This window comes from Lonchura striata, chromosome 2, assembly GCF_050655825.1.
Source record: "Lonchura striata isolate lonStrDom1 chromosome 2, ASM5065582v1, whole genome shotgun sequence".
NCBI classification, from domain to species: Eukaryota; Metazoa; Chordata; class Aves; order Passeriformes; family Estrildidae; genus Lonchura; species Lonchura striata.
The window spans coordinates 132,335,001-132,351,138 of record NC_140704.1 but is presented as its reverse complement, the minus strand read 5'-3'; the positions used below and the strand labels follow the sequence as shown (position 1 = coordinate 132,351,138).

The following is a 16,138-nucleotide window of genomic DNA, read 5'->3' as shown; positions in this document are numbered from 1 at the left end:
CCATTCCTTTTCCTTTTCATTAATACAATGAGAAAGGACAAAGCAGGTCACTCCCTCAGTTTGTCTCACAAAGCCTCCCTTAAAAGTATGGATACTGTCATACCGAGTTGTCTCAAAATACTGTCAAAGAAAAATAAAATTAATATCTTAACTTGGCTTAAGATGAAACATTCAAGTCACAAGCATTGATCTGGTCTATGTGACATTCATGAGCTACAGCCATAGCAACCGTTTTGTTTTGAGGAGAAAAAAGCTTCACTTGATTTCTTTGTCTGAGCTATAATTAAAGAGTAAAGGTATTTTTCTCTAAGCCTTGTTCTCAACAAGCCAGCATTGCTTATGATGCTCTTTCTTTTTCCCTGTTCACCGCCTCCTCCTGCAGAATCTCATCGGGAATTCCTTCACAGGCCTGCGTCTGGATATGTGCCAGAGGAGATCTGGAAGAAAGCTGGTAAGAACTGTTTAAAAACACCAGCTTAGTCGTCTGGCAGCTGTGTGCAGTTGTTAATGCACTGATGTGAGGAATCGGGAGGCGGGGGAAGGGCTTACTAGTAACAAGAAGAAATTGTGCTTAATAGTCTTAAACTGGAACTGATCGAAATATTAAATAATTTTATAATAGAAGCATCTGCTGCTATAGTTGGGAATATCAGTACTTCCAATATGTACCCCTATTTTCAGGGCTTCTAATGGTTTCAGACTGAAACTTGATATGTTAAAAGTTTGTCTGTTAGCAATTTTAAAAAAAGAGGTTAGTGTAGGAGGTTTTTTTTTTTAAGCTTCAGGGTTCTTACCTAGTTTAAATAAGAATTCCCAAAGGAAGGAAAAAACCCAAGTACACCTGTTAGAAAGACTTCAACTATGCAAAGTAACCATTCTTAATTTAAAAAAGACTTTGTGCCTGTCAGCCCCCAGTGAAGCCTGTGCTCATAAACCTGCAGAGTGTGCAATGAAGTCAGCAAGTTCGCATCTCTGCAGCTGCTCTGGCTGTTTGCAGGGCATTGACAGCATCTGCCTGTGCCTGGAAAGCACCCTGGGCAGACGTTGTGCTTGTGCAAAGTTTTCTTAACACTGAAACTCTGCCTGAGCACAGGAGTTTCCTGGCGAGGATCCCACTCTGATGCTGGAGCTAAACCTTTGCTCTTCTGACGCGGACATCAGAGCTTCCTTGTTTTCAGAGGGCCAGGAGGCAGCTCTTGAGCTCCTTTGAGATAGTTGAGGAACTATTTATACACCCAAACATGCCCCCCTGCTTTTGAACACCTGTATAACCATGAAGTCTGCAGCAGCTGTCTGAGCAGCAGTTAATGATTAAATGGCAAATATGCAGCAGTGTTGATGCTTTCTGATCAAATCTCCTGTAAATTTTTGCTGCTTTTCAGTGTATTTTAAACTAGATATACAGCATACAGGTAAAAATGTTATGCTGTTATCTTGCTGCATCAGACAAGAAGCTGTGTTTTGTGTGTAATGTATGTTTATCATGTAAAGTCTACATTTGTCAATATGTTAATGTTTTTAGAACTATTGCGTTTTCTGTGAAAAATAGTAAAACATTGTACATGTTCTTGGTTTTGTCCAAGGAAAGTGTAGTATTTGTAACTCAGTGCCCAAGAATATTTTCATATTGCCATATTTATGTTAACATTTTAAATGGAAAATACAAAAAAAATATGCAATCCCAGGAAATCTCACTAAGAGGATAATTATTCTGCTGAATTTCAAAAACTTCAGTCCTCTTGCAAAATCTAGGGTTTGATGTCGTTTGGCATCAGGTTATTTATGACTCATGGATTCAATACAATAGAAGAAAAAAGTTTCTTCGTAATTAACACAAGTTAGCTGAAGCTTTTGGGTTGAATTATGAAGTTGGATGTGCACTCACTCTGCATGTATTCAAAAATGGTAGTGTGCAGGACCTGTGATTTCGTCTTGTGAACATCTATGTTATCAGTTCCTTTGAAACAAAGTTTTTCCTTTGGTCCCATTTCCAGTCTCTTATTTTCAGGTTGATGTGGGTTTAAATCAAGTGATTGTGCATGTGAATTGGAGACTGGAAGAAGTGTAACTCTGAAGGATGCATACCTCTATCTGTTACTAAGTCTAGTCAAATATCAGAAAGCATACTGCTTTCATAAATTATGGTCCTGCATTTTTAGGAGGCTGGTCTCAAACTGGAGGTATCCACAGTTTCATGATGAAGGCAGTAAAGGTGCAATTCAGCTCTGTAAGAATAGGCCTCTGATGCCATTTGAGATGCTGGGCAGCAACTTCCACTCTAGGAGACTACAAATCCCTCACAGGCTATTTCTTTTGGTGCAGTGTAGATCTCTTCATGTATCAAATGTCTGTAAAGACCAGTGTGCAGAGAGCTGAATCAAGTATGAAATTCTGTTTGGAATCCTGAATCTATTACATGAATGTGGCATAAAAACAGTTAATAAGCAAACTCAAAAGCATGTGGAGAAGGGATTCACTTTAAACTTTTGGAGATTGGTAGATTCCAGTGTAATTATTTAAAATATACCAATATACCACATGTGCTTTTGTGGCTGCTGGAGCAAGGACATATTATGCAGTACCTCATGAGTTAAAGCCATGTAAGCCCACTTCAGTTTCATACACCAGTAGAAAGTGATCATCAGTGCCCTGATTCACCTCATTGAATTATGGATATGGGGATGAAGAATCCAAGACAAGTTTTTGGCGTTCCTCAGTAGTCAAGAAGGAGGGAGGCAGGTATTGAGGATCAGTCAGATTACAGGTTGGATGACTTGCTCCCTGGGAGTACAAACTTCTTCCCTTTACTAAATACAGAGAGGGTCACAGGCCCATTGTGGGCTGCTGGAATAGCTTCTTCTGTGTCATGTAGGAACTGTCTTCCTTCCAGCCATCGCTGTCAATTATGCCCAATGCCCATGGCAGTCCAGCTGAAAGCTCTGGAGTTACAGAAGAGGAATGAAATAACCATCCTTTATCTCTATAAAGGCAATAAGGGTCCTGCACCTTGTACAGAGTAGTCCTGAGACACATGATGCATTTTGGGATATAATGCTGAGGTAACTCTTTGCCACCAGCTGCCAATGGCCACCCTCACCAGAGTCAGCCTGAAACTGAGATGATCCAAAATATTGTGGTGGTACAGGACTGCACATCTGACCACCACCTTTCTTTTCTCATCATATGGACAAAATGTGTTAATGATGTGAGGGAGGTGACCAGGAGCTGGGTGTGGAATCGTCATTTTTAGGTGAAAGATAAGCTCCTCTCTTAAGTCTGCTCCAAGGACTTCAGACCATGCTGACTAATGCCTATTTTGCACACAAGCTGCATCCTGGAGGTTCTCTCATGTGTTAATGCTGCTCAAAGGGAAGGAAGATTTCAGTTGCATTCCTAAAATGGCAGTGAATTTGTGCCAAGAGTGCTTAGCAATGCTGGGAAGGCAGAGGATACAGGTACATGCATCTTAGATACTTGGTTTTAAAAACTTGCAGATTTCTGCTATCTGTTACTGGAATCTAGTCACTCATCCTTTCTCTGGAAGCACAGGGAAAGGAAGAGTGCTGGTATCATTCTTGTTCTTCATAGCTCAAGGCAAATAAAAATCTCCTTCGCCATCACAAACATATCTTCAACTACGAAGCTTACATTCTATGTCTATAAAATATCAGTAGTATTTAGTTTGAGAAGCTGTGAAGAAGATCAATGATAAATTTTTTTCTGGTTATTTACATGTTCATGAGTTTGTAATATATTTAAATAATGATGGTACATTGTGACCTGACATATTTTAACTTATTTATTTTCACACCTAGTCTAGCACAATACAAATGCTCTCATCAAAGTTAATGGAAATAATAAAATTCTAATCCATAGTTTAAGCCAGTCAAAAAGTATCAGTCAGGCACATGGCCTCATAAGCACTTTCAGACATCCTCATGTAAGAGCATGAAGAGAATGCCAGAAATGTTGCAAAAATCTTATGCAATATAGAAGATATAATTTTCAATTTCTATATTTGGACTGAAAAGAAGTAGATTATCTGGGATGAAAAACTGCAATTAGAAGTCCGTGTAAAAATGTTGGAGCATTTTGCTTCTGTTTATTATAAGAAACTGGCATTTCTAACTACTGCAAACACCTAACTGTAAAACTGAATTTATATAATGTAACAAAAGTGCATTATGTCATTCAAAGATCATTTCAATTAGTAGCAAATATCAGCAAGAACACAAATTTTCTTTAAGAAATCCGCTTTGTCAATAACTGCAGTTCATAGACACGAAACGCCTGTATTTAAGTTGCCTCAGTTTTCTGAAAATGGTAATAAAATTGCATCTGTATGTTTGCCTGTGTATATTTCTTTTCTCGTGATCAGTGAATGGTTACAGTTGGTAATAAATATTCAAGCACCTTGCAAATGTCCTACCAATTCCCTTTGCTGATCTCCGTGTGCCTGTGGGACTAGAATAGGAATGCATAATTTAAATATAAATTGCCTGATTTGCATATACAATTAGACTAGCTGTAGCTTTGATCGTAAGCAAAAATTATTGTCCTGTATTGCCACTTAGATAGAATTTTAATTCACCTTGAATATTCAAAGAAAATTAAGCCTTGGCTGTATGGTTGAAGGGTATGATTTTTTCCTCTCCTGAGGCTTTCCCTAAACAACATTTATGGTAGGGTAATATAAGGGCATATTTTCAGCCTCATAAAAATAAAGGCATAAGTTTTATCTCTAAATCCCTCCCCACTCCTTGAAAACTTCAGTTGAAACATTTCTTGTAGATATGCACACATGTAACATGCACACATACTCCTCAAGAGAGCTCTTCTTTCATTTTAGTTCCGTTTTAGTCAGTACAAGACTTAAAGAGTGTATTGTAATTTGCTTAATAACTGAAAATGGAGACTTCATGTAGACATTATTTTTAAAATAACACATGTAGAGCTATCAAATGTAGCTCAGGAGAATGAGTATCTCTGCATCAGAGTTTTGTCTGCATGTTCATGCACACAAGTACATGGGCTAAATACATGGCCTAAAACTCAACACATAACACTGTTTTTAATACTTAGATTTTAATCTACAGTAAAACATTTTAAATAGAAATCTGTGGCTTTAATTAAACAGAACATTTAATTAAGGTGGGTTTTAAGTGCATGAAACAATTAAGTGCAAACACTTGAATGAAACATGTCATAATTAGTTTTAATAGAGTGTTAATTGGTACTAGGTTTGCCAAGTTAATAATTACTGCTTATTAAATTTTCAATTAATCATTGTCATTTTGCTTTGAATAAAGATGAAAATTAGATAAACTAATTCAGGGGGAGGATGGTTTCCGTGTTAATTAGAGCAGTTAATTAAAAAAAAAAAAGAAATTACTTGTTTTAGTTGTCAATTAAAAGACTGTTCATTAGTAAAATCTTTGCATTCTTCCTGCATCAAAAGCCAAATAACTAATTTGAGACAATCCATGTTTTCTGGAATAAAAGATATGACACTAGTATGTACCAAAGAAAGGACTCATACTACCATAGTTGTTTTACAAGAAGCGTGAAGGTTTGAATTTAATTAAGTGGGGTGGCCCTGCTCAGTGTTAACTGTGCTCCAAAGTCTTGCTGGGCAGGGTGTGCTCAAGAGCTCAGAAGAGCTAAGGAGTGAAGTCCTCAAGTATAAACACGGATTTGAAGGACAGATCAAGAGGTCAAATGAATGTTAATAAACAATTTTTTAAAATAAAACGATATGTTAAAGAAAAGATACTAGACCAGTGGTTTAAAATTTTTAAGTAAACTCTTGGATTTTTTTAAATGTTGTATATTTGTTTTTTTAGCATATGGGGAGAAAAAAATCATTAAAAACCATAAATCCTGTCTTAATTTCCCTGTGCTTAAAAATACATTTTTAAAAAAGTCTGTAATATGTCTTAATTATTGTCAAGTATATGCATATATCTGCTGTACTGAAAAACTAATTTTTCAGTGTTCAAAAAGATTGCAAATAAAATGGACCAGAGATCGGAAATCATTGTACCAAAAGAAGTACTGCCTGAGAATCAAAATAGCAAGAATCATTACTAGTGGTAGAGACTTCGATGATGGGGAAGAAGAGAAGCACCTCAGTGCTTCTTGGGCATTCTTGAGGAACCGGGTTCCTCTGTGTCCTACTCAGAATGCAGACTGCCATTATAATTCAAGTAATCTCAGCGTAATGGTACCAGGAGCGGTGCATTCCCCACGATGCATTCCGCACGTCGGTCCCAGGACGGGTGTCCGGGTGTGCTGTGCTGACGCGGTGTCTCCCTTTGCAGAGGAAGCTGTCAATGAAGTGAAGCGGCAGGCGATGGCCGAGCTGCAGAAGGCGGTGTCGGAGGCCGAGCGGAAGGCTCACGACATGATCACTTCGGAGAGGGCCAAGATGGAGCGCACGGTTGCCGAAGCCAAGCGCCAGGCGGCAGAGGACGCCCTGGCTGTCATCAACCAGCAGGAGGATTCAAGTGAGGTAAGGGCCTGGCTGGGCAGGCGTCCTGTGCCTGCAAACCACAGGTGTGTCCGAGCTGCCTTTAACCTGGGTGACACAGGGCATCAGAGCCTGCTATTAACTCTTTGCACAGCTGTTCTGAGTGTGCATTTCAGTTCCAAATTCTCTTGACTATGTTGTAATCTGAGCCCAAAATACCTAGTGAACTTGAGCTCTGTTCTTGCCTTTTAACTGCTGCTCAGGGTTACATATAATGTTCTAACTTGACTTTTCAGTAGCTTCATTTTAAAGCTCTTCAAACTACCATACTGAATAGATAAAAAGATGCTCGGTGGAAAACATTTGACACTGAAATCTAATTGAAACAAATAAATTATTCATGAAATAGATTGTAGAGCAAGGTGGCTAAAAACTTGTCTGGGAAAAGTGTTGGATGTAGAAGTGATTAGCAAAAGATGATGGTTCCTTCAGGACGGAATGTGAATGTAAATTTGCAAGTGTTTCCTTATTTTGAATGTATTGCTTTGGCTACAGGGAATATTTCAGAGTTGAGGAGTGGACAAAGAGCATTTGGTAAAAGAAAAAATAGACTGAGAGATCAAAGAGTAAAACAAGAATAGGTATGTTAAGCCTTGATGTACTTTCAGACCTGAGAGTGGAAACCTTGAATTGTTATGACACAGGACATCTGACACCATGACTATGTGGAAACTGGGAGTGAAAGAGCGGTGTGTGTTTCACCAATGCTGCATCAGTCTAGATAGCAATTAAATTTTATGCTTGTTAAAAAAAAAAAAAAAAAAGTCCCAAGTTAAAACTGCCCTTAAAAATGGACATGACAAGGAAATTTTGTCAGTTAGAAGTTATTTGTATATAATCTCCATTTCTCAAGACCACTGAAATGAAAGAGCATTACCTTAATGAAGTATTTATTGTTTGTATACTAACATCTTGACTGTAGTAAACCCACTTTTTGAAATAACTTCTAAACATCAGGGAGTTGGGGAAATGAGTAGTTTCAGTATTCCCTTCAGATGTGACAGTCCTTATGACATGGGGACATGCATTTGTGTATGCTCATGTCTAAACTCTTTGCATGGGCTGGATGAGCAGTGTTGTAGAAGAGTCACTTCAGTTGAGAGATGCAGATGAGCTACCTGCAGCATGCTGAGAACACTGGCAGAAATCACCAGCACATAAGTCAGTGGCATGCTGCAGTATGCATCTGTAATTTGAGGGAGCGTAAGTTTTTAATTCCTACCATGTTTCTCTGGAGATGAAAGACCATTGTGGGATCACTGAATGCCCAGAGGTTCTCCTTAATGTGTAGCAGATGAATAACAAGGAGACAAAAGGAATTGATTTTCAGCATCTGAAAGTTTCTCAGGAAGAAAGGGACTAGGGGAAGTATATGTACCCTAAGTACTAGCTGTTCCATTGTAGATTAAATGAGACATAAATTCAATTTATTGGACTTTTGTATCTAAGATACTCAAGGACATTTTCCTGCACTGTTTGTAGAAAGGGCATTTTTCTGACATAGTGTCATTAAAGAGCTTTCATTTTGTATGTGTATATATACAAGAGATTTCTTATTGTTATAAAACCATAATTCCAAAGGTAAAACCTTTGGAGGAAACAGCAGTATAAATCTATTTAGTGAACTGATATAGCGTGAGCAGGACAGAGGAAGTACTTACGTTCCAGTACATCCAGCCCTTTTTTCCACAAGCAAATGTATATCCAAAGGAATGTGTAGAGAGTTTGTGTGCTTTGATTAAATTCTGAGTAGTTAAAGCTCTAGAAAAAGCCATCTAGCTACATCTTTACTTCTTCTGCAGCAGAAATGATGATAAGGTTTTTCACTTCTTGGGAGCAGTGCACTTCTTTGGGCAAACAATTATTTTGATTGCATTCTAATGAACTGTGGCTGTTAAGGTTATAAATGTTCTCAGGGTTTTGCATCCCCAGGGAGGTTACAAGCCTCCTGGACCTAGAAATGAGGTCTAGTGTCCTGATCCTGCAACTTTCAACCCTGTGGTCATCAGAGTGGCTGTTTTGAGGTACAAGGTTTAGTAAGCCATCAGAGAGAAATCAAGTTTGACAGTTTGTGTTTACAGGTGATTAACTGTGGAGGGAGATGATTGCAATGCTTATTTGGTTAGATATATCTATTTGTAAGACATTCCTCTTTGGATTCTAATTATGACAAACTCCAACACTTAGGGCAATGCTTCTCACAGTTACCTGTTAACTCAGGCTGCTTTGGATTCCTTTGATTATGACTTCTATAAGAGTGGACTGGACTTTTCCTTCATCTTTGGGGACAGATCAGTTTGCCAGTGTCTGAAAAGTGTTTCTTCAGAGATGAGACTGTGTTTTTCAGGTTTGAGGAATAATACTCCACGTTTGTTTTGGTTTTAATTATCTCTTGGATCTCTCTGTGGACATTGCTCCTGATTTGTCTAGGTTTTAAGTCTACATAAACTCTCTTGTTTACAGCTTTCAGCAGAACACTTACAGCAACACAGATTCCTGTGCTCTTAAGGCACCAGAGTAAACTTTCTAGAGCTAAAATATTTCCAGTTTCAAATCTGAGACTGTTCCAGTGCAGCCTCTAAATCCTTGCAGGTCCAAGGGGAATGCTGAGCACCTCTTCTCATTCCTTATCCTTGCTGGGGCATTTCTCCAAGGCATTCAAGAAAGCTTACTATATGCTGCTGTATAACCTCCATGCAGTTCCTGACAGACAATATTTCTCTAGTGGGTGTCATTATTTCTTTTGGCTGTTGTAACTGTGAATGGAGATGAGAATTTGATGCCAGATTTGTAATATATCAGGTACAATTTTCTACTGATATGCCACTCCCTTTCTATTGGCAAGGTTTCTCCCTTGATTTGTTATTCAGTAAAATGCAGACTGGACCTCGCTGAGGCTTCTTGAAGCTTTTCTGGTGTGAGAATTTTATGGTATGATTTTTATTGCAGTCTGCTCAAAGTGATAACTACTACTAAGACTCAGGATTTTTGTGATTATTATTATGCAGCCCCCTAATCCAAGACCTTTCAGAGCTCTCACAAAGAAAAGTAGATTGGATTTTTGATATTTTTTGTTGATGTTGCTGATTTCTGTGTTGGGTTGGGCTTTTTTCTGGTTTTGCTTGGTTTTTTTAGTATTCTGTTTTGCTTTGACTTAAACCCAGAAAAAGTAGGATCCCTGAGTGCAAGATTGTCTTCAAGAAAAAAAGTGAAGTCGGGCATATTAAAATGACGATATCAAAATTCCAAAATTAAGGGAGCACAAGACAGTAAGCAGACTAATAGGGCAGGTGTAATATTCAGAAGCATCCTGACTTTTAAGAAGTAGTCTGCAAGATTTTGAGAATGACCACATTACATAGCATAGGTAGAATTTCTGACTCTGACTTGAACTCCTTTGTTGAACTGTTGTTCTTTACTTATCTTAGTTGTTCAGCATGGTTTAACAGCACTCCCACTGCTTCAGTGTCTGTGCATTTACTTTCTAAACGTTTTCATAGTTCTTAACATAAGACCTTGCAACTGAGCAGCTAATGTTCATGCTTTTCTGTTGAGGACTAGCTGACTGAGCAGACTGCTGCTGGAAAGCAAAAGGACCAGGACAAAGCCTACCTGTCAGCATGGTTGTTCAGAGCCACGGATTATTTCTTTACCAGTTCCTTACAGTTGCTTGACAAAAAATGACCCATTCATCAGTAGTTGGCTTGGCTAAGTACAGAAACATGTGTGATCAGCCTACTCAATAATGACTGCTGTGCTTGATTTGGCTGCAATGTGCTGCTTTGCAAATCAATTTTAATAGGGAGGGTGAACAGTTTAGCAAAGAGACTGACTGCCCAGATTGTAATGGGGGGTGGGATCATCAAAACATCTGTCTTTCTGGTTTGGTATAAAATGCCACTGAAAAATCTGACACTCAGTGTTATCCCTCAGTTTTGAGTAGGCTGGGGGCTGGGGACAGGGAAGGAACACAAATGTTTCAGTTCTCTCTACTTAAAGCAGATGCTGACATCTGCTTAGATAAAACAAGTATGTAACTGGTCCAACACTGCTTTTAGGAGATGTGTAATGTTAGGGCTTGTTTATATTGCAGCAGTTCACGTTGTATGTGAATATCACACCTGACATTTTGAAGACAGCTGGGTTCAATCTCTGCTGACCAATCCATTGAGACCAGGACCATGCCAGCAAACCTGACTCTGAGCATCAGATGGTGTGATTCAGGCAAGCCTAGTTTTCAGGCTGGTATTAAATTTAATACCTATGTCAGCTAATGTTTAATTTTTTGGCAGAGCATCTCTTGGAAAGCAGCACATCATCCCCTGCAGTGCTGGGTAGTACAGAGGCACCAGAGCCATGTGTTCTGCACAGGATCAGTCCAGATGTGATGTGAGCATTGGCACTGCCCCAGACTGCTAAGCTAAGCCTGGCTCACCAGCTTGCACAGCTCTTCTGTGGGCTGCTCCACACTTGTGTTTGCAGGATTTAGCTACTCTCACTGATTTGTATGAAAGTTCTTGTATTTCACCAAATAAACAGTGGCTTGGGCAACCCTGGAGTGTTCTGTGATAGGTGTAACTTTACTAGAAACATCTTAAAAGTTTGAATGTCATTTTGACAGTGTGGGAATTTCCAAAGTACCAATATATTTCCTTTTCTAATGACTCTTGTATAAAATTCTCATAAACAACTTTGCTGGATTTTTACACTGCTATTCAGCAGCTCGTACAGTTCTCATTTACGCCCCTGTGGTTTCAGTGCTTTCTAGATGTTCCTTTTCTTGTGGTTAGCAGTGGTAGAGTTTTGAATGTCATGGGCATTGCAGAACTGGGAAAAATCTGGGTTCTTCATACCAGCCATGCTTCCTTTCATGGTAAATTGGGGAAATCCAGAATTTCTCAAAGATGACAGAACAAAGGGAATTTTTTATTTATTTAAGCAAGCTCTACACTAAGTCTCAGTTGGAGTGTCAGAGGAAAGCAAATGCTCAATTCTGGTTGAATATTTCAGAGATGAAAGCAACAGGATGGGCAAAATAACTGACAAGTGTATGTTTTGGTACTGAAGAACACAGAAATGGAGATCTTTTAAGAATTTTGATGAGGACAGACAGGAGAATTTGAAGACAGAAGCTTAAGTGCATGAGAATTGAGAGTTTGACCTAAGATAAGGCTCTGACCTAAGACTGATGTTCTTTGTCAGTTAAAAGAGGAGGATGAAATATGATCAGTGGCATAAATTTAGAGTGAGATTCCCATCTGGTGTAATTTAGCTCAATTTCATTGAATTAATCAATTTTCAAGGTAGTGAAGTAAATTGAATTACATAGTCTGAGAATCTAGCTTTTTGTATAACCTCACTGTATCACAGGCAAATCAACATAAAGTGCAGTCCAGTCCTTCTCAGAGTTTTAGCTATGTCTGGAACTGTATAGAGCATGAGCTGGAAGTGCAGTGTAGTAGGTCACTACCTAAAGACAGAATATATAGACCAGCAGAGGCTTTGAGAGATTGGCTTCTCCCTTTTCCAATCCATTAGCAACTCTAGCTGTACCATTCCCCCTGCTTTTCCTGTGCTTAAATGATGGGGATTCTCCAACATCTTTAGGCAGTTTACTCCTGTTCTTAACAGAATTTTGATCCTATTACTTCTGCTAATCCATGTAGAGGTGGATGTAGACATTCACTGCAGTGATGTTTTGGTGTTACTGCCCCTTTTAAGCTACCATCTTATATTTAAAAGTCTGAGTTCATTCAGTCTCTTCTCACAGTTTATGTTTGTCTGACTTCTGATTAAACTGGCTGCCTTTCATCAGTTTCTTTCAAAGTCTTGTTTGTCTTGCTTGATTTTCTGTACTTGAAGTGCATCATCTCAACCTTGATAGGCCTCCCAGCTGGATCTTACTAGTGATAGGCGATAGCCTTAAAGTAAGGCAGTAAGGCAGCCCGTAGTTGTGGCCATATGCCCTTGGATGAAGATTGCCATCTCGTCACCAGCATGACACTGTGGCCATCTGTTGTTCAAGATGCTGTGTACACACCTCAGTGAGGTGCTCCGTTTTGCTGATACCTGGTAGAGCATCCCAGGAAGGAAAATACCTGGGTATGTTCAGTCCCATAGCTTTGTGACAGCTGGATCTGCTGGAAAGACAGGAGCAGCAGGGGCATAAAGCACAGCCCAGACTATTAGCTGGCATCTCAAGCCTGGCTTTTCTTTGGTAGAATTTGGGGCTATCAGCCAGTGTTGTGAGCAGAAGGCATTTGTTTCCAAAGTTTGTGGTGCCCAAGCCTGATCTTTGCTGCTCTCTTTCACTATTTGCACGTGGGAAGGAGCAACGAATGGTCACAATGATGAGGGCTGTGTGGGACAGGGAGCTCTGCACATCAAATCCAGCTGCTGTCTCAGTACAAGCTCCCTGTGATGTGTGTGTTTATGTTAATTTGTACTGTAGTAATTTTAAAACACAATAAATTGCTGCATAAATGTGAGATGTAAAATTTATTTTGAAATTCTTCTATTTTATGTGGTTTTATTCCCACAATTACACTAAAGCTGTAATGACCTGTTAAATTAGAACTAATATGTCCAATGAACAAAATCACATACCAAACAATGTAGGACACATTAAATAATCATGTAAGGAGCCAGCTTAGTACTTCACCATTTCATCAAAATCTTGCACCTATGTATCACTTTTCATGTTCTGTGCAGTCTGATAGTTAACTGATGTCTATTTTAATAAGAAAGTTGAACCAATACTGTTAGAATTAAACTACTGTTTCCTGACATCAATACAGATCATGTGGTAAGATACTGAAATACTGTGTGGTGGCTCTGGTCACATCTGGAGTCAGATCTCTATGTGCTCCTCAAAAAGAGAAGCAGAGCGAAGATTCTTTGAATGCTGGCCTATATTAACTGAACAGATGCTTGAATAAGTTTGACACCCTCACAGTAATTCCCACACAAATAAAACATCAACTTCAATGTTGCAAACAGTTCTGACAAAGGAGGAATTCCTGCACCTGGGCATTTGCTGGCTGGGTTCAGCATAATTCCACGTGGGAGGAAGGTGTCTTTTCAGAAAAGTCTACATGGGGATGTTTGTACATGTGCATTTGTTTTCAGATAAGGAAACAAAGGGAAATATGGATCAACCCCATGGCTGGCAATTTAGTTGGAAGCAAATAGCTGGGAGGTCAGCAAGCATGGCAGTACGTGGAAACTGTGCAAGTACAGCTGGACCAGAATTGCACCGTGTTTACTGATCATTATACAAGCAAAATGAAACTTTCATTAATATGAAAGAAATAAAGAAATATGGTAATATAGAAATAGAATATATACTAAAGAATATAAAATAAATAAAATAAAGATACATATAAAATACAAAATATAAATATAGTAATATCACATATAATAAATATTATAATAAGGAAATATTAGTATAGCAAAAGAAGGAAAATACAGGTACATCACATTTAGTTATCTTTCTGGTTAGCAGGATGCAATGCTAATATGAAATGCGAATGCAAAAATATCAGGTCATTTTGGTGTATGCATAAATATATCTATGTGTGTACATGTCCGTGTACAGTGGTCTAAATTACTAACAGTTGTTTTTCATTGTGGAGATAAAAGGTTGTTTAAAAAAAGGTTTTTGCAAATAGTATAGCTATTCTTTTCCAAAGGTGGATTTACCTCTCTGGCACTGGACAGAGTGTGAGCAAATGAACCTGAAACAATGACTACTGAATGAAAACCAGGTGATGCCTGGTTCAGACAAGGAGTCTGAATTCCTGACATTTAACTACCAGAAACATCTGTTTCTGTGTGTTGGTAATTCCACTTTTTTTTTTTAGTGTTTTTAAAGATGGGAACAATTTTATGAATTAAAAAAAAAAAGTCCCCAACACATATATCTGTAATTACCTGGTTTAGTCTGTGTGTTTAATCAGTATGAATTGAGAATGCCATGTACCTTTGATTTCAATCTCAAGGAACAATTGGGCACAGAACAGTCACTCTTGCCCCATTTGCCAGTAGAGCAACCAGTCCCCAAAACAATGAAAACCAGCAAAAAGAGGGAACATGGAACTAACACAGGAATATTTTCTAAAGACACTTGATACTGATTAAAATTCTAATTTCTGTAAAATACCGATTTGGGTTTAGGTCTTTGTTTCATTCTGGAATTGGGATTTTTTTTTTTAAGTAGTTGAGGAATATCACTTAAGGATTGGCTGTGTTCCAGCATCCAGCTGGCAGAGCTATAGAGTGTGTTAAAATGAATACACATATTCTGCAGTTGGCTTCCCCATCCTGCCAAAGATTTAGATTCTAGCTTAACTGTTCACTGTCAGCAATGCCACTGAGTCAAATGGTATTACTCAGATGATTAAAAATTAGGTTTTCCTAGGGTAGCAGGTTTTCCTAGGTCAGCAAGTTTTACCTATGTGTTAAGTCATTTTTTCCCACTTTGTCTTGCATTAGTTCCTCTCCACTTCTGGAGAAGCACTTTTTTGTATGTGCATGTTTCATTATTTGTTTTAATAAATTTGTAAGAGGAGTAACAGAGGTTTTACTGAAACATTCGATTAGTCAGCATGCTGCTGGTTGCTGGATGTGGGACATACTTGGAGTTTGCATCATTAGTAATAGCAAAGAGCTGCTTCTGTTCTTGCCCAGCTTCCGAGACAGAGTTCTCCAGGTGACTGGAACTCCTGTGGAACAGGTTCAGATACCCAAGGTAGCACTGACTGATTCCTCAGCTGTCCTTAGGCAGGGGGCTGACCCACAGTTCCCTGCCAGCTGTTTTTACTGTAAAATTTAGGACACTAGCTAATTTCTCCCATCTCCCTCCCCTTTTGCTTCTAGAGTTGCTGGAACTGTGGCCGGAAAGCTAGTGAAACCTGCAGTGGTTGCAACACAGCACGATACTGTGGCTCATTTTGCCAGCACAAGGACTGGGAGAAGCACCATCACATCTGTGGACAGACCCTCCAAGCCCAGCAGCAAGGAGAGACACCAGCAGTGAGCTCCTCCGTGACACCCAGCAGCGGGGCCGGGAGCCCCATCGACACTCCACCAGCAGCTACTCCGAGGTCCACCACCCCGGGAACCCCTTCCACCATAGACGCGACTCCTCGCTAAAACTGAACTCGAAACTCCGAAAACAAAAACACAACAGAAAATGAAACCAATTCCTCATCCTCAGATGCGCAAAGATTTTAACTGAACTGTCATATTTCAATACTTCAATAAAGAAAGAACTTACTGTATCTTGGGGTGGTAGAAAATACAGAAGGCCAGTAACGGGTCATAATGACTTATTGTGGATAACAAAGATATCTTTTCTTTAGAAAACTGAAAAGAGAGCAGAGAATATACACAAAATGATAGATTTGACCTCCTCCCTGTTATTTTCCAGTAGCTGGGATTTTAAACTAGATGACCTCATTAACAGATGCTTTACCAAACAGCAAACCAAGAGATTGCTAATTGCTGTTGAAAGCAAAATGCTAATATTAAAGTCACAATGTTCTTTATAACAATAATGGAAATTAAAAAAAAAAAAAAGAGAGAGAGAAAAAAATAACCCTCAAGGGC

General features: G+C 38.9%; 1 protein-coding gene across 7 annotated transcripts in view; it reads left to right on the top strand.

Annotated features, from left to right (window-relative positions):
* RUNX1T1 (RUNX1 partner transcriptional co-repressor 1) overlaps positions 1-16,138 on the top strand; it is a 114,856-nt gene that overhangs the window by 95,368 nt on the left and 3,350 nt on the right. For all 7 annotated transcript variants that reach the window (XM_021543195.4, XM_021543196.4, XM_077782939.2 and 4 more), the window contains 3 exons: positions 383-451; positions 6,321-6,511; positions 15,407-16,138. The exon at positions 15,407-16,138 is cut by the window's right edge and continues 3,350 nt beyond it. In XM_021543195.4, coding sequence (XP_021398870.1) covers positions 383-451; positions 6,321-6,511; positions 15,407-15,682 — 536 coding nt within the window. In that variant the 3' untranslated portion in view covers positions 15,683-16,138. The remainder of the gene's footprint in view (positions 1-382; positions 452-6,320; positions 6,512-15,406) is intronic.